The following is an 18,817-nucleotide window of genomic DNA, read 5'->3' as shown; positions in this document are numbered from 1 at the left end:
CAAGTGTGTTAAGCAGCAGCAGGAAACTAAATCAGACAGCAAAACAAAGACAGAAATTCAGACCTGGAGGTGTGGGGGTCAGAGCCCCCGTGCAGAGTGGGAGACCGAATCCTGGGGAAAATCCAGAATCAGCCTGGGGTATTGGAAAAGTGACTTGAGCTGGAGAGATCCACGTCTGAATCAGTGTCCATCAGTAGTCAAGAGGGAGAGCCCAGGAGAAGGCAGATGGCTACCTTGCCAACTGCAGGAGGCTTGCTGAGCTGGGGCAGGGGGGGGGGGGGTCCTTTTAAAGGTCAAGGAGTACGCTTCCTAGGCTGCATTCAGCCATGCATTCATCAGCATACATTTCTTGAGAAGCTGCATGTGCCAGGCACAAACCTAGACACAGCAAAGGACAAAAGAGGCACAAAAAAATCCCTGGTCCCCCTGGTGCAGGCATTCTGGTGATGTAATAGCCGGACTGTCTTGGGTGTCAGAGAGAATGGAAATATCTTCAGCTGGAACCTTCTCACCAGGTCCCTCAAGTTGCAGGGAGAAGGTGACCAGGAAGCAGAAGGGACAGGGGACCAGTGTCTAGGTAGCATGTCACACTGCCCCAAGCACTGTGGGTGGCTCTGGAGGAACCAGCAGATTGCGCCCAGCACATGCTCTCACTGGCCTGGTGTCAGGTTCCAGGTCAGGGAGACCCAGCCTCACTTCTGTTGTCCCCAGACGGCAAGTGCCAGGGCTTAGCACTCCTCACATGTTCTGCTCGCTTATTGTATTGGCTCTGCTCGGAGTATCCCCTGAGCATCTCAGTGTTTTACTTGTCACTAATTCTAAGGAGTACACTTTACCCTGCTTAAATCTTTTCTTAAGATTTTTAGATTTTAAGATTTTATAAATTTAGTGTTCTCCAAACACCCTTCAGTGTTCTCCATGTCTTCCCTCCACAGACTCACTACTTTGAAAGCTTTTATTTCCCAAACTGTATTTATTAATATAATAACTTGTTTTCTTGTCTCTCTTCCGTAAACATAACTGCCTCGATGAATTTCTGATCTGGAGGCCGTACACAGAGCTAAGACAATGAAGTGCTCTAAGGCAGAGACTCAGTGTCCTTCACTCCAGGACAACAGTGCGGTCCCCTGTGGCTTTTAAAAACTTAGAAGACACCTCACTGGCTTTCTCCTGCCACCTTATGGACCTCACTTTGGAAACCACTGATCTGCCCCGGGTCCACTTCCTCTCATCTTGCAGGTCAGGAAGCTGAGGCCCAGGCAGGATTTCTCCAGTCCCGCGGCCCAGGACCCCCCCGACAGGGATGGCGAAGAATTTCACCACCTTTCAAACGACAGGGTTTCCAGGGCCCCTGTGCCTGATAAGCACCGGCTTGCTGGTACCTGGGAATACAGAGCAGGAAGGAATGTTTCTTAGTTTTAAATAGATAAGAGGCCCCGGAAAGTCTGAGAGTTCAGGTGGTGCAAAACCAGGTGGAAGGGGGAGGGGGTGGGGGCCGAGAACGATGTGTTCCCACAGAGCTCCTGGGCGTGAGAGAGGCAAGCTTGTCATCCTCGCAGGAAAAAAGCGGAGGTGGTATTTCAGAGATGTCCTTTCCTGTCATTGTGCCTGTGAGACAAATAGCAAGCATTGATATCCCCATTTTTATCTCGGCTGTGAAAACATAGCCTAACATGCTAGCAGCACACGCGGAACGCCCACGTCTGTGTCTCCGCAAGCCTCAGGTCTGGCCTTTGCAAGGGGCTGTTTCTGTCTCTACCGCGACTGGAGCAGTAGAGTAACAAGTCTGGGGTCGAGAGACCCGAGTTCAGGTTCTGGCCTTGCCACGTACTTGCTGTGTTGCCTTAAGCCAATTTCTTATCTTGTCCAAGTCTTAGTGTTATCTCCTACAAAATTCATGTAACTCAGATGTCAGCCAAGTTCACTCTATCTTTGAAGATTTCAATAAAATGGGCTCTGTTTCCTGTTCCCCTTCCTGTGGGAAAGTCCACTGTCCACCCACAAGGTTTCTGGGAATTCCAGAGGAGTCCTGGGTTCATGGTCACCTCGAGTTCCAGCTCAGGCTTTAGTCGGGTTCATATCTCAGCAGTGCCCACGACTGAAGGCTGATCATCACACACCCTCGTCCTTAAGCCCCACCTCGCCTCCTCACACCTGGCGGCACATCTTCCCCCACCGGCTGCCCAAACTGCCTCCTCCCTCCCTCCACCTTTGCTCCCACTCCTCCCTCCTCAGCTCACCCGCCCCTTCCCCAAATGTTGTTCTGTTCTTAAGCTGCGTAATTCGGCTCTTTGTTACCTTTTTCCAAAACCTGTCCTGAGCCTTTGCCTTCCACCCACACTACTCTCCTCCTTAGATGTTTTCCTAAACTCCCATCCTTCCTTCCTGGAAACAAACTGACGCACCTGTCAGAAGAGTGCGTGTCCACCCACTCCGTGTGATTGCATTACTCACTCCGTGGGGCAGTGGAGAGGGTGAGTGGGGGAGAGACGGGCGAATGTGCTGCGATTATGGTCCACGTGCCTTTCTCTCTCTCTCCCCTGCTTCACACCCTCTGATTTGCCCCGAGTCTGTCTTCCTTACCTGGCCACAGTGTTGGAGCCAATTAGATATTTTGGGCTCTTTGTGGAATCTATTTAAAGAAATTTTATCATCACTGATCCGAATTTTAAAGCCAGTTCAGGTGACATATTTTTCTCTTAAAAATACTAGTTCGCTCCATCTTTAGGTGGCCTGGGATTGATTTCCCCAGCCCCGCCGAAGGATCACAGGGACCTTGACAAGTAGAGCCCTTAATTTCTGCAAGCTGGATTACCTGGCTTTTCCATTGTATCAAAGTATTTTTTCATTAACAAAAGGCATCACTGAGGTGCACTGAAATACACTTTAGAATTGTTTATCCCAAAAATAGGCCCAGATGCTAGTTTTCATTTAACTCATCAGAGCATGTTTATTTCAGCGACTAACAAGCTTTCTGATTCCATCAGCAAGAAAATGATGTGTAACAGGGAGGCGACCTTTGTGTTTGTTATGTTTCACGTGCGAGCGTGCACCCCCAAAGGACATCTTTCCGTGGCTCAAACAGCCATGGAGATCACGAGGTGGAATAATGCGTGGCAGCTGTTCCGGGGCTGTCCATACAAGCTTCGTGACTGCCGCTTGGTTTAACTTGTTCTGACAATAAACAGCAAAAGCCCCTCTGCTTTTCTGGGGGAAGCATGGCCATGTCTAAATCAGCAGCTGCACCAGCTGCCTTGGCTCCCAACCCCCCCCCCCCAGGTGTGGTCATCAGCCCTGCCCTGCACATCTGCAGTGGCGAGGCCCCCCTCCTGCAGGCAGCACCACCCCTCCTAGACGGATGGGTACCAAAAGGAGGAGGAGGGGAGCACTAGGCTATAAGCTAGGAGGAGGCTGGGCTGTAGGCTAAAGATTTGGAATCTACCTCGGAGACATCTACCTCCCAAGTTTCCCATCTAAGGAGAATAACAAAGTTGCACTGAATGTACCTGTGGCCCCAGGTCAGCTGGATCCTCTTGGTTTTAGAGAGCCAAGCAGGCTTCCTTGAACCCCCTATTTCTAGGGCCTTAAGATAAACACCTTTCCCCAAAATATCTATAAACTGTTTTCCTTTTTTAAACTTATAATTCTTAAAAACTTCGTACAATTTTAGAGGTTACTTTCCATTTACCGTTTTTACAAAACATTGGCTGTAGTCCCCTTGTTGTACAGTGTATCCTGTAGCCTGTTTTACACCCAGTGATTTGTACCTCCCCTTCCCCCACCCCTGCTGTCCCTCCACACCTCTCCCAACTGATAACCACCAGTTTGTTCTCTCGTATAAGCGGCATCATACAGTATTTATCTTTCTCCATCTGAGACTCATTTCACTTAGCATAATGCCCCCCAAGTCCATCCATGTTGTTGCAAATGGCAACATTTTGTACTTTTTATGGCTGAGTAGTATTCCATTGTGTAGATATACCACATCTTTATCCATTCATCTGTTGATGGACACTTAGGTTGCTTCCATAGCTTGGAAATTGTAAATAATGCTGCTATGTACATTAGAATGCATGTATCTTTTTGAATTAGTGTCTTTGATTTTTTTTGGATATATACCCAAGAGTGGAATTGCTGGGTCATGTGGTAGTTCTCTTAAGTTTTTTGAGAAACCTCTGTACTGTTTTCCACAGTGCTGCATATAGTTACATTTCCACCAACAATGTACAAGGGTTCCCTTTTCTCCACAGCCTTGCCAATATTTGTTATTTGTGTTTTTTGATGTTAGCCATTCTGACAGGTATGAAATGATATCTCATTGTGGTTTTGAATCGCATTTCCCTGATGATTAGCGATGTTGGGCATTTTCTCACGTGCCTGTTGGCCATCTGCATTTCCCCTTTGGAAAATGTCTAGTTAGTTATTCTGCCCATTTTTACTTGGGTTTTTTTTTTTTATGTTGAGTTTTATGAGCTGTTTATACATGTTGTATATTATCCCTTACTGGTCATATCATTTGTAAATATTTTCTCCCATTCCATAGGTTGTCTTTTCATTTTGTTTATGGTTTCCTTTGCTGTGTATAAACTTTTAATTTTAATTAGGTCTCATTTATTTTTTTATTTTATTTCCTTTACTTTAGGAGATGGACCCCAAAAAATAGCTGTGATTTATATCGGAGTGTTCTGCCTATGTTTTCCTTAGCAGTTGTATAGTATCTAGTCTTACATTTAAGTCTTTCATCCATTTTGAATATATTTTTGTATATGGTGTTGGAGAATGCTCTAATTTCATTATTTTACATATAGCTGTCCATTTTCCCCAGCAACTTTTATTGAAGAGACTTTCTTTTCTCCATTGTATATTCTTGCCTCCTTTGTCATAGATGAATTGACCATAAGTGCTTGGGTTTATTTCTGCACTCTCTATCCTGTTCCCTTGATCTATGCATCTGTTTTTGTGCCAGTGCCATACTGTTTTCATTACTGTAGCTTTGTTATATAGTGTGAAGTCAGTGAACATGATTCCTTTAGCACTGTTCTTTCTCAAGTTTATTTTGGCTATTCAGGGTCTTTTATGTTTGCATACAAATTTAACAATTGTTTGTTCTAGTTCTGTGAAAAATATGATTGATATTTTGATAGGGATTGCATTGAACCCCTTATATTGCTTTCATTGGTTTTTATTTACTTCTCTGTCTGTTGTTCTGACTGCTGTTATCCTATCTTCTAAGTCACTTATTCGTTCCTGTGCATTATGTAGTCTGCTTTTGACTGCCTTTAGCTCAGCTCTTATCTTAGCAACTGAGTTTTCTGTTTTTAATTGGCTCTTTATAGTTTCAATTTCCTTTTTTAAAATATTCTCTGTGCTCTGTTGATAGTCTCTTTTAGTTCCCTCATTGCATTGATCACCCCCTTTTTGAAGTCATGATCTAGTAGACTGTTGAGGTCTATTTCATTGATCATTCTTTCAGGGGAATTCTCTTGTTCTTTTAATTGGGAGTAGTTCCTCTACTTCTTCATTTTACTTACATTTCTCTGGCTCTGTGGATTTAGGAATGTCAGTTATCTACTTTGGCTTGAAGGGCTGTTTTGTTTTTTGTTTGTTTGTTTTTATTTAGGAAGCATTCCTGTGTAGACTGCATCTGATAGTTTTGTTGCGAGGGCTGTTCTTAGTATGGATGGCTGCTGCATCTTTCTTCTGTGAGTGTTGGCTGTGTCCCTTTGATTGGCAGTGTGGTTGGTGTCGTGGTGCTCAGAGCCTGCCCTGGTGGCGGTTGTTGACCTGGGCCTCCTTTTTTGTTCTGTAGTTGTCACAGCCTTGACAAGGGCCTAGTCTGCTCCCCTGTTGCTAGAATAGAGGCTTCTAGACCCGTTTCTGAGCTCTGGTGTGTAGGAAGTAGGGTTGGAGCACTTCAGCTGGGAAGAAGAGTAGACAGGAGATGTCCCCTGGGAGGGGCCCTCTGTGGTGCTGTCTGTCACTTGTTATGCGGGCTTACAAAGTACTCTGTTGATGGTGCCTTTGTCCCCGCCCTAGCTGCAGGAATGTCAGCCACCTGCTCTGAGCCCCAGGAACCACCAGTGCAGATCCACCAATGGCAGGTGCTGGGACCCACCGTAGCAAGCATGCAGTCACACACCTGAATCTGTGGTGTGCCACAGGGTTGGCACAGACCCCAGCCCTGCCTCCGCACACAGTACAGGACGGTGGCCTGCTGTAAATACCCATACTTGCCACCGCTGTGAGTCCGATCTCCGCTCACTGCCCATTTGTCCCAGAGGCAAGGGTCCACAAAGGGTCCAGAGAGAGCAAATCCGCCGTCTCTGCCTGGGGCTGTAAGCAAATCTCAGTTGCAGGGCCACGGGGTATGGATTCAGCCTTCAGCCCTGCCTCCGTGCAGCAGTGATGACTGTGACCGAGCCCCACCTCTCTCTCCCGAGAACACACCAACAAGGGAGCCGAGCGGAGAAAGCACCTGGGGTGTGGCTGCATTGTGCCCCCACCCCCACACACCAACAGGGTGCTTTTTTTATGGGGGTCCCAGGCTGTTCTGTTCTGCACACACTGCCAGCTGGAGCTCACACTACCCTCCAGTCCCCTAAGGCTGCCTCTGTGCAGTGGGCCTCAGCCCTCTGGGCTCCTCCCCAATCACAGCCCATCCCGGCTCATTCCTGCTGGCTTGAGTCTAGTGCTGGGGATCCCAGGGACCCTTCGTGGCAGTTCCCCTTAGTTCTGTCTTTCAAGCAGTTGTCACTTTCTCCTCCTAGCCTCGGAAGCTCCACTTCTGTCCCCGCTGACCTCCCGGCTGGAGCGGGGGTGTCCCAGTGTGAGGGTGCCTTTCTTCCTATGCCTCTCCCTCCCTGCAGGACCAGTCCCGCACTGATTTTTTCTTTCTCCTTTTTTTCCTTACTGGATTTTGTGAGAATCCTTCTGTATTTCGAAATGAGAGACACTCTGCCAGAGTTCAGTAGGAGTTCTGTGAGATTCAGTGGGTTTGTAGATGTAATTCTTGGTGTATTTGTGGGAGAGGGCGAGCTGTGAGCTCTCTACTCTGCCATCTTGGCTCCGCCCACCTCTATCTTTTTGAATTAAGGTTCCCTCTGGATATATGCCCGAGAGTGGGATCACTGGATCATATTATAAGTCTGTTTTTAGTCTTTTGAGGAATGTCCATACTGCTTTCCATATTGGCTGTACCAAACTACATTCCCACCAGCAGTGTAGGAGGGTTCCCTTTTCTCCACAGCCTTCTCCAGCATTTATCATTTGTGGACTTCTGAATGACAGCCATTCCGACTGTTGTGAGGTGATACCTCATTGTAGTTTTGATTTACCTTTCTCTGGTAATTAATAATACTGAGCATTTTTTTCATGTGCCTATTGGCCATTTGTATGTCTTCATTGGGAAATTGCTTGTTTAGGCTTTCGGCCTATTTTTGGATTGGGTTGTATGTTTTTTCTTTTTAAGTTGTATGAGCTGTTTATATATTCTTGAAATTAAGCCCTTGTCAGTCTCATCTTTTGCAAATATTTCCTCCGATTCTGTAGGTTGTCTTTTTGTTTTGCTTATGGTTCCTTTGCTGTGCAGAAGCTTGTAAGTTTAATTAGGTCTATTTTTGCTTTTATTTCTATTGCTTGGGTAGACTGCCCTATGAGAACATTGCTGAGATTTCTGTTAGATGATGTTTTGCTTACGTTTTCTTCTAAGAGGTTTGTAGTGTCTTATGTTTAAGTCTGTAAGCCATATTGAGTTTATTTTTGTGTATGGTGTGAGGGAGTGTTCTAACTTCATTGATTCACATGCAGCTGTCCAGTATTCCCAACAACATTTTCTGAAGAGACTGTCTTTTTGTTTTGCCTCCTTTTATGTTTTGCCTCCTTTATCAAAGGTTAATTGGCCAAAAGTTTGTGGGTTTATTTCTGGGCTCTCTATTCGGTTCCATTGACCCATACATCTGTTTTTGTGCCAGTACCATGCTGTTTTGATTACTGGAGCTCCGTAATATTGTCTAAAGTCTGAAGGGTTATTCCTCCAGCTTCATTCGTTTTCTTCAGTAATACCCTTCAAAGACCCTGCTTTGGCAATTCTGGGTCTTTTGTGATTCCATATAAATTTTGGGATTATTCTAGTTCTGTGAAAAATGTTCTGGGTAATTTGGTAGAGATTACATTAAATCTGTAGATTGCTTTGGGTAGTATGGCCATTTTAACAGTATTGATTCTTCCAATCCAAGAACATGAGATATCTTTCCACCTTGTAACAGCCTTTATTTTAAAGTATATTTTATCTGATATAAGCATTGCTACTCTGGCTTTCTTTTGATTTCCATTTGCATGGATTACCGTTATCCATTCCTTCACTTTCAGTCTGTATGTGTCTCTAGATTTGAAGTGAGTCTCATGTAGGCAACATATATATGGGTCTTATTTTTGTATCCATTCAACCTGTCTGTCTTTTTGCCGGCTATTTAGTTCATTTACATTTAAGGTAATTATCAATATATATGTCCTTACTGTCATTTTGTTAATTGTTTTGGGTTTGTCTTTGTAGATCTTTTTCCCCCTTTCTTTTGTTATCTTCTCCTGTGATTTGATGACTGTCTTTACTGTAATGTTTGGATTCCTTTTGCTTTTCTATGTATATATCTATTGTAGTTTTTTGGTTTGCAGTTACCATGAGGTTTTTGCATAACAGAGTCAGTCTCTCTATTCCCCTCCCTCTTCCTCTTTCTCTGTGTGTGTGTGTGTGTGTGTGTGTGTGTGATTGTTTTAAGTTTCTGATCACTTAATTTCAAATGCATTTTAAAAACCCTGTTTCTATACTCTCCTCCTCTCATGATTACTGTTTTTCATATTTTACATCTTTACATCTAATTGTCTTATGTGTCCTTTAACTGCTTATTGTGGATACAGATGATTTTACAACCTTTGCCTTTTAACCTCCCTACTAGCTTTGTGTGTGGATAATTTCCTACCTTTCTGTATGTTTGCCTTTCCTGGTGAGCTTTTTCATTTCATAATTTTCTTGTTTCTATTTGTGGCCTTTTCTTTTTTGCCTAGAGAAGTCCCTTTAACATTTGTTGTAGAGCTGGTTTGGTGGTGCTGAACTCTTTTAGCTTATCTCCACTTCACTTAGCTCTTCTTCTGGGGTTTTATCTTGTTTCTTCACCTGGAACATGTTCCTCTATTGCCTCATTTTGTCTAAGTTACTGTCTGTATTTTTATGGCGTGGTAGGTTAGTTACATTTCTTGACTGTGGAGAAGTGGCCTTCTGTGAAAGACATCCTATGCATCCCAGCAGCACATTCCCCTCTGGTCTCCCAAGCTATATGCTCTAGGGGTCCTCCCTAAGAGGGCTGTGTGGATCCTTCTGTTGTGGTGGGCTGACTGTGTGGGCAGTCTGGTAGGCTGGGCTGGCTCCTAGCCTGGTTGGCTGCCAGGCCCTGCCTTGTATGGATGCTGCTACCTGCTCTTCAGTGGAGCCTGATCATGAGGTGACTGGCTGCAGAGCACTAGGGAACCCCAGGGCTAGTGCTGGCTCCCTAGTGGGTGGAGACAGGGTCCCAGGGCTGCTGCCTGCCCACTGGTGGGTGAAGTCAGGTACTGAGATGAGTGCTGGGCTACTGGCAGGCGGAGCCGGTTCCTGGAGTCTGGCTGCAGGGCCTAAGGATCCCAGAGCTTGTTACAGGCCATTGGTTGGGGAAGCCAGTTCCTGATGCAGTTGGACATGAGGCCCAGGTGTCCTGAAGCTTGTGTTGGGCTGCTAGTGGACAGGGCCAGGGCCAAGGCCCAGCTGGTCCCAAGAGGGTCTGGCCTGCTCTGGTGGGCTGGTCTGCAGGCTGCGTGATCATAGTTGTCTTGTGTCTGCCCCCTGGTGGGTGAGCTGGTCTAGAAGCTAGTGCAGCATCTCTGGAAGGAAGGGCCAGTGCCTACCCACTGGTGGGTGGAGCTGGGTCTTGGCCTTCTCGTGGGCAGGACCGTGTCAAGGTGCATGATGTCTAGAGATGGCTGTGGGCTCAGGAAGTCTTTGACAGCTGGTCTACTGATAGGTGGGGCTGTGTCCCCACCCAGTTAGTTGTTTGGCCTGAAGCACCCCAGCACTCATGCCTACAGGCTGTTGGATGGGGCCAGGTCTTAGCACTAATGAGCCTAGGTGGCAGCTACCTTTAACAGTGTTCACATGGTAGAATGTTCCCAAATATAGCTGCCACCAGTATCTGTGTCCCCAGGGTGAGCCCCAGCTACCCATCCCCCACCTCTCCAGGTCACTCTCCAAGACCAGCAGGCAGGGCTGGCCCAGGCCCCTATCAAGTTACTTTTGCCCTGGGTCCTCGTGCATGTGAGATTTTGGGTGTACCCTCTAAGAGTGAAGTCTCTGTTTCTCCTAGTCCTGTGGGGTTCCCTAAATTAAGTCCTGCTGGCCTTCAAAGCCAAGTGATCTGGGGTCTCATCTTCCCAGTGCAGGACCCCCAAACTATGGAGCCTGACGTAGGGCTCAGAACTCTCACTCCTGTGGGGGAACCTCTGCAATACAGTTATTCTCCAGTTTGGGGGCTGCCCACCCAGAGATAAGGGATTTGATTATATCATGAGTCCACCCGTCCTGTCCATATTGTTGTGGTTCCTTCTTTGTCTTGAGTTGAAGATCTCTTCCGGTACATTCCCGTCTTTTACATCAATGGTGGGTCTGTAGATAGGTGTGACTTTGGCATGCTCATGAGAGGAGGTGAGTTCAGGGTCTTTCTACTCTGCCTTCTTGGCCACGCTCCTATAAACCATTGGTGTTTATATGCTTGTGGTCTGGCCCTTCACATGTGGTCTTTGTTCCACTTCTTTTTTTAATTTATTTATTTTTAACTTTTTTTTATTGAGTTATAGTCATTTTACAATGTTGTGTCAAATTCCAGTGTCGAGCACAATTTTTCAGTTATACATGAACATACATACATTCATTGTCACATTCTTTCTGTGAGCCACCACAAGATCCTGTATATATTTCCCTGTGCTACACAGTACAATCTTGTTTATCTATTATACATTTTGAAATCCCAGTCTGTCCCTTCCCACCCCCATCTCCCTGGCAACCACAAGTTTGTATTCTATGTCTATGAGTCTGTTTCTGTTTTGTATTTTTTTTTTTTTAGATTCCACATATGAGCAATCTCATATGGTATTTTTCTTTCTCTTTCTGGCTTACTTCACTTAGAATGACATTCTCCAGAGACATCCATGTTGCTGCAAATGGCATTGTTAGTTTTTACGGCTGAATAGTATTCCACTGTATAAATATATCACCTCTTCTTTATCCAGTCATCTGTTGATGGACATTTAGGCTGTTTCCATATCTCGGCTATTGTAAATAGTGCTGCTATGAACATTGGGGTGCAGGTGTCATTTTGAAGTAGGGTTCCTTCTGGATATATGCCCAGGAGCAGGATTCCTGGGTCATATGGTAAGTCTGTTGCTAGTCTTTTGAGGAATCTCCATACTGTTTTCCATAGTGGCTGCATCAAACTGCATTTCCACCAGCAATGTAGCAAGGTTCCCTTTTCCCCACAGCCTCTCCAGCATTTGTCATTTGTGGACTTTTGAATGATGGCCATTCTGACTGGTGTGTGGTGATACCTCATTGTAGTTTTGATTTGCATTTCTCTGATAATTAGTGATATTGAGCATTTTTTCATGTGCCTATTGATCATTTGTATGTCTTTCTTGGAGAATTGCTTGTTTAGGTCTTCTGCCCATTTTTGGATTGGGTTGTTTTTTTCTTAAGTCACATGAGCTGCTTATATGTTCTATAGATCAAGCCTTTGTCAGTTTCATCATTTGCAAAAATTTTTTCCCATCCCGTAGGTTGTCTTTGTGTTTTACTTATGGTTTCCTTTGCTGTGCAGAAGCTTGTAAGTTTAATTAGGTCCCATTTGTTTATTCTTGCTTTTATTTCTATTGCTTGGGTAGACTGCCCTAGGAGAACATTTTTGAGATGTATGTGAGATAATGTTTTGCCTATATTTTCTTCTAGGAGGTTTATTGTATCTTGTTTACGTTTAAGTCTTTGTTTATGTTTAAGTCTTTGATCCATTTTGAGTTTATTTTTGTGTATGGTGTAAGGGGTGTTCTAGCTTCACTGATTTACATGCTATGCTGCTGTCCAGTTTTCCCAACACCATCTGCTGAAGAGACTGTCTTTATTCCATTGTATATTCTTGCCTCCTTTGTCAAAGATTAGATGACCGAAAGTTTGTGGGCTCTGTTCCACTTCTGACTCACCAAAGGAGCAAAACTCAGTTCCTTGCTGGCTTCCACAAGAAATCCATGTACCTTGAACATTGTCTGTATTATTATAAATTTACTTAATATTTAGGAGGTTAGAGGGGGAGTCACATGATACACTGATTCACCCTCAACCTTTTCACTGGTTCCCCTATGCTCCTAATTTTCCTCCTTTATCTCTTGGGTCCCTCTCAAGAATAACCCACAAGTCTTCGCCTTTGACATACAGAACAGTATCCCCATATCCCAGATGCCACTTGTCCCCACTGCTCCCCCAGGCTGGCTGATCAGGAATTTTCACAAGGGCAGTCCTTTGGGTATCATCCTAAAGAAAAATTGTCATGTGGGCAGCTGCTTAGAAGGGGAAAACCCTTCACTTTATCCGTCTTGTTTTGAGTGACCCTCCCCGACACTGCCTAATAATATTTCACATCGACTGACTACTCACTAGTTGCAGATTCCTTTGCTAAGCAGACACGTTAAGATTCACAGCCACTCATAATTTAGTCCAGAGAAGCTAAAATATTTGGCCAAGCCACTCAGCTAGCGAGTGGCAAGGCTGGGATTTGAACCTAGGGTGCTTCAAGCAGGAACCCCATTGCCTTTTGCTATACTGCATACACAAGCCAAAACGGTGGTACCGCGGAGTTAACCCCAGCACTTGGACATCAGTACAGTCTTGAGCTAAACCTCAGAAGACATTTCTTACTGATGAGAATCACTTCCAAGCCTCAAAGGGTCACTAGGAGCAGAGCATTGGCTTCCCTCATTCTCACTCCTGTTTCCCACAGCTAGATTTATGTGCGAGGTCTCGGGCTTGCTTGGGAGGAGACCCTGATGATCCTTGGCAGCTTAAACACCACATCTGCCCACACATGACCCGGCTGAATGTTACCCGCACCACTGCTGATGTGGTCTCATGCATTAGGGAACTCAAGTGAAAGGATGGCTCTGATACAGGACGAGAAGGACCCTGCAACCTTCCCCAGCCCTCTGGGCATGATGGAGAGTGACCTGGAAAATCAAATGCAGAGAAGTGTCCCAAAATATAGGAGTCTTGTTTGAGGCAGAGTAGAACCTATTAGCTTGAGAAATTGGTCTGGAAATCTTATTAAAAGAGACAAATCATGCCACAGTCTCTCCAGACTGAAAATATTGGGGGGTAATAGACTTTCCTTAATGCCTCGGACCGTGTACCTCATGTCAGAATCACAGCCAACCTCTGGCAAGGCTAAATTCAATGCAGGTAATAAAGACAATTATTTTTTAAAAATTGGCAGTTCTGATTCATTCTGATTTCTCTGGCTAGCCACTGACTTATCTGTAGCAGACCCTCATTACTGTGAAGGTTGCAAGGCAGAAGAGCCAATGGCAAAGAGAAATGAAGTTCAAATTGTGGATCTGTCATTACTGCACAGCTCAGCAGATGACTGTCCAGCACTCCCCCACCACACACATGCATGCGCGCACGCACGCACACAAACACACATCCCCCTCCTTTCTTAATATTTTCAATTAACCCCGATGGAGGTGCCAGGAAAGCAAGGCACCACTGCATTAGAGACCTTAATCTTGCCCGTCTTTGCTATTAAAGAGGGGTGATGAGTGGAAGAATTCTTCAAATGTATATGTTAGCTATTATCATTATTGTTGTGATTTTTGTTGAGCACTGAAAAGTTCAGAAATACGAATCACTGGAATTTAGTGGGCGAAGGGCTTGTTTCTCATGCATTATCTCTGTGTCCTTAGCACGACCCTATGGGACAAGAGTTGGCAAACTTTCTCTGCAGAAAGAACCAGATAGGAAATAGTTTAGGTTTTGCAGGCTGTGTTCTCTGTCGCAGCTACTCCAATCTGCCATCATAGCCTGAAAGCAACCACAGACAATAGGTAAATGAGTAAGAATAGCCGTATTTCAGTAAAACGTTATTTACAGAATCAGGCACCTGGCCAGCTTTGGTCTGTGGGCCATCGTGTGAGCGATGTTGTCCCTAAGCAGGAGTTTGGGTTCCAGGCTGGGAAGGTGGGAGACGTGTGCTTTTCTCTCTCCTACATCTTCCCTCCGCCCTGCTCATCCTTTCTGGGTCTAGTTCTGGAGGAAAGACAGAGTTAAAGAAGTTTTTGCATGTGACTGTCCAGGGTGAGTTGGCTGTCCTCTCAACAAAAGGGAGAGCAATCATTTTCATGAAAATCCTGCATCCGTGGTCCTGTGAGGAGGCCACCAGGTTGCTTTGGGTCACCTCTGTCCGTGTAGCTCCTTGTCTGCAAGCTCAGCGTAGGTTGTGGTGAACCCCGCTGATGAAGAGGGTGGATCTCAGAAGCTTTGGTGGGTCTTTGAGCCTCAGATCCCTCTTCTGGGCAGCCCCCAGGTGGAGAGGCTTTCTAACACATGGACTGTCCATGCTGGGATGGCCTCCAGCAAGCCTGCAGCCCTAGTCTCCTCTGTGTCCCTGCAAAGTATCCCTCTCCATGCTCCTTGGGAACCAGACTTGGCCCTTCTCTGAGCCACAACCCCTGCCACTAACCTTAATATTCTTTCCCCAGTTGAAGTCAACTAGGGACTCAACAGATACAGGGGAATAAGGTATCTGTCTCTATTTCTTAATGACACTATAAACTTAAGGGACAACTTATGTTTACTTAGCATAGACCGGGCTCTCTCAGTCTCTGCAACACTGAGATCTGGGGTCAGATTCCTCTCAGGGGAGCCATGATGTGCATTTTAGGACATTTAGCAGCATCCTGGCCTCTACTCACAGATGCCCATAGCAACCCCCAGGTGTGGCAATCAAAAATGTCCCCAGACATTGGCAGATGTCCCCTGGGTGACAAAACCACCTCTGGCTGAGAAGCACTGTCTTAGTCTGGGAAGCACCCCGTGCCTTTTGCTTTCAACTGTAGGTTCTAATTTCCAATTCTAAACAAATTGGGAAAGATAATAGGGAAAATCCTTCAACACCATGTTACATTATCTTTTGGTGCAAGGTAAGCGTAACCAGCCCTGTGTTACATATGAGAAAACCGAGGCCTGGGCCGCACAGCTAGCAAGCAGCAGAGACTGGATTTGGACCCAAGCCTGCCTGATGCCAAAGCCTGTATAGTTTTAAACTACTCATCATCTGATGATGAAATGAACACTGAAGGTTTTCCTAGAACAGGGAACGCTGCCATGATTTGCATTGAACTGGAGATGGTAGCTGCCCTTCCTGCAGTGTTCCAGCAAATCTTGACAGCAGCGCTTCAAGGTACATCGTATTCTCCCCATTTTACAAATGGGAAAACTGAGGCCCAACAAGCCCAACAAATGGCTTGAAATCAGCACAGCAAAGATGTTTAAGCCCAGTGTTTCTCTGTTTAGAGCTTTATCTGTTCAACAACCAAAAAAAAAAAAAAAATTGGGTGACTTTATCCAGCAGGAAAGCTGTTTAATTCCCTACATAATACTTTACCTTTCTAGTGGATGTGTCCTGCAGGCAGTAAGGAAGCCTTGGTGATAAATGACCCCAGTGCCCTCCCCCTAGGCCCTGCCCTTGACTTCTTTCTGTGAACGCTTTCCTTGCCTCAGCTCTGTATGCAGTACTGGCCCGAGAAGACCTCGGGCTGCTATGGACCTATCCAGGTGGAGTTCGTGTCCGCAGACATCGACGAGGACATCATCCACAGAATATTCCGTATCTGCAATATGGCTCGGGTGAGTGTACCGCCACTGTTGCTTCCCAGGCTCCTCCCTCCCAAAACAGATGGAAGCTGCGGGGGGAGGACCCTGCGGGCCAGCCAAGAGTCTGTGCTGGGTTCTCCTGATCATCTCGTCCTTGGGGGAAGTGATGTCTTTGCCGATTCCAGTAATGGCTCCCACACATGGGGACATCCAGCCTGCCATCTGCCTGTTTCCTGACACTTGCTGCCATGTAGACACAACTCAGGATATAGTGCTTCCCTGCTGTGTCGCACTTTTGGCTTGAGTTGATGCAGCCTTTGATTGGATCCAGTAAGCTTTGGGATAGACATCGGGAATACTAAGATGAAAAATAGTAAGTTGCTTCCACGAGGAATTTCACTGCTGAGTGGAGGAGTATTGGGTAGAAAGGAACAGATGGGTAATATATGAAATGGTGGCTAACTAAAGTGACTTTGGTCTTTACTGGGGGCTCAGGGTGAGCAGAATTCAGTCCCTGCCCTCGGAATTCACTATCTAATGGAAAAGCAAGATATGTTCTGGCACGTGATCTGCAGGGAGAGAGATTTCTGCCCAGTAGAGTCAAGGAAGACTTTCCTCAAGAAAGGGACATTTGAATTGAGTTTTGAAGACTGTGTAGAAGTTTTTTAGGTAGAGAAAGGATGCAGAGCAGTCATGGCAGGAGAATCAGTGTGCACAAAGGTATACAGGTGGGTATGGGGATAGTCTGTGACTCCCCATGAGGACATCACAGCTTAGACCTCATTTATTCTGTCTTCCACTGCAATGCTGCAGCCCCCAGGGTATCTGGAGGGCCTGCATCCCTAAGCATCCCCAGCAGAACAGCCCTAACAGCCTCTCTCTCCTCAGCCACAGGATGGGTATCGTATTGTCCAGCATCTCCAGTACATCGGCTGGCCCGCCTACCGGGACACGCCCCCCTCCAAGCGCTCTCTGCTGAAAGTGGTCCGACGGCTGGAGAAGTGGCAGGAGCAGTACGATGGGAGGGAGGGACGCACTGTGGTCCACTGCCTGTGAGTACTATAGAGGGGTCTCCAGGGCAACAGGGTGGTGGGAGATAAGACATCCTTGAGGATGCTGCCGGCCACAAACACCAGTCCTAGGCATGCATGGCCATACCACCTCCATAAAGACCAACGGGCGTGTATTCAAGATGTTACAATCCTTTAATGGACCGGGGTTGCCAGTGTGTTGCTCTGAACAATTACAATGACATATTATTGATTAAAAAATCTGGAGGCCTCTCCACAAATATGGGGAATGGGAGATGGCTCCCAACAGGGAAGGGAGCCCTCCACTCTCCAGCAGGAGGCACGCTGTGTCCCGAGTCACAAGAAAGCTCAAGACAAAGTGGGTTCCACTGACTAGATCCTCCTCTATTATTTCCTGGAGAAAAAGAAGAAAGGGGCGTGCATTGATTAGTGAGCTTAATGCCAGACATTTTACCTTGCTTTTTTAAGGTTACACTCCATTTATAGTTATAAAATGCTGGCTGTATCCCTTTGTTGTGCAGTACATCCTTGTAGCTTATTTATTTTATGCATAGTAGTTTGTGCCTCTTAATCCCCTACCCCTATAGTGGCCACTGGTTTGTTCTCTGTATCTGTGGGTCGATTTCTTTTTTGTTATATTCACTAGTTTTATTTTTTAGATGCCACATGTAAGTTATATAGTATTTGTCTTTCTCTGTCTGACTTAATGTCATCTAGTATAATACCCTCCAGGTCCGTTCATGTTGCTACAAATGGCAAATTTTCATTCTTTTTTTATGGCTAAGAAGTGTTCCATTGTGTATATAGACCACATCTTCTTTCTCCATTCATCTGTTGATGGGCACTTACGTTGCCTCCTTATCTTGGCTATTGTAAATAATGCTGTTATGATCATTGGGGTGCATGTATCTTTAAAAACACTAATTTGAAATGTTTTTTAGTATACACCCAGGGGTGGAATTGCTGGATTATATGGTAGTTCTATTTTTAGTTTTTTAAGAAACCTCCACACTGTTTTCCACAGTGGCTGCACCAATTTACATTCCCACCAGCAGCGTACAAGGGTTCCCTTTTCTCCACATCCTCACTAACATTTGTTATTTGTGTTTTTTGATGGTAGCCATTCTGACAGGTGTGAGGTGATATCTGATTGTGGTTTTAACTTGTGTTTCTCTGATGATTAACGATGTTGAGCATCTTTTTGTATGCCTGGTGGCCATCTATAAGTCTTCTTTGGAAACATGTCTGTTCAGGTTGAAGCAATGTCTTTATCATTTGCTCAGTGCTCTGAGGATCCCTTTGCTTTCAGAGACTGCCTCTTCACTGCCGCCCCAGGTACCCACAAAAGTCCTTGAAAGAAACTGCTCTGGGAGGGGGGTCATTCAGCCTGGCCTGTTGACACTGACAGGGCCATAGGCTCTACTCAAAAAAAAAAAAAAAAAAAAGACTTGGCTCAGACCCTGGGGCTCTCCCAGGACTGGGACAGCTCGTGTTCTGGATTTGAGTTTATTTGATTTACAATGCTGTTAGTTTCTGATGTACAGCATAGTGATTCAGTTATACATTATTTCTCATTATAGGTTATTACAAGCTAGTGAAAGTAGTTCCCTAGGCTATACATTAGGACCTTGTTGTGTATCCACTTTATATATAGTTTGTATCTGCTAATTCCAAACTCCTAATTTATCCCCCCACCTCACCCTGCTTTCCTCTTTGGTAACCGTGAGTTTGTTTTCTGTGTCTGAGTCTATTTCTGTTTTGTAAATAAGTTCATTTGTATCATTCCACAGAAGTGATATCATATGATCTTTGACTTACTTCACTTAGTATGGTGATCTCTAGGTCCCTCCATGTT

General features: G+C 45.4%; 1 protein-coding gene across 1 annotated transcript in view; it reads left to right on the top strand.

Annotated features, from left to right (window-relative positions):
• The window catches only part of LOC102512389 (protein tyrosine phosphatase receptor type T), a 338,884-nt gene that overhangs the window by 310,530 nt on the left and 9,537 nt on the right, over window positions 1–18,817 (top strand). Inside the window, exons 24-25 of the mRNA XM_032462324.1 lie at window positions 15,839–15,964; window positions 16,820–16,983. Of these exons, the coding sequence (XP_032318215.1) occupies window positions 15,839–15,964; window positions 16,820–16,983 (290 nt within the window). The remainder of the gene's footprint in view (window positions 1–15,838; window positions 15,965–16,819; window positions 16,984–18,817) is intronic.

Source organism: Camelus ferus, chromosome 19, assembly GCF_009834535.1.
Source record: "Camelus ferus isolate YT-003-E chromosome 19, BCGSAC_Cfer_1.0, whole genome shotgun sequence".
Classification (NCBI taxonomy): Eukaryota; Metazoa; Chordata; class Mammalia; order Artiodactyla; family Camelidae; genus Camelus; species Camelus ferus.
The sequence above is the reverse complement of the archived record's forward strand: the minus strand, read 5'-3'. Positions and strand labels throughout refer to the sequence as shown.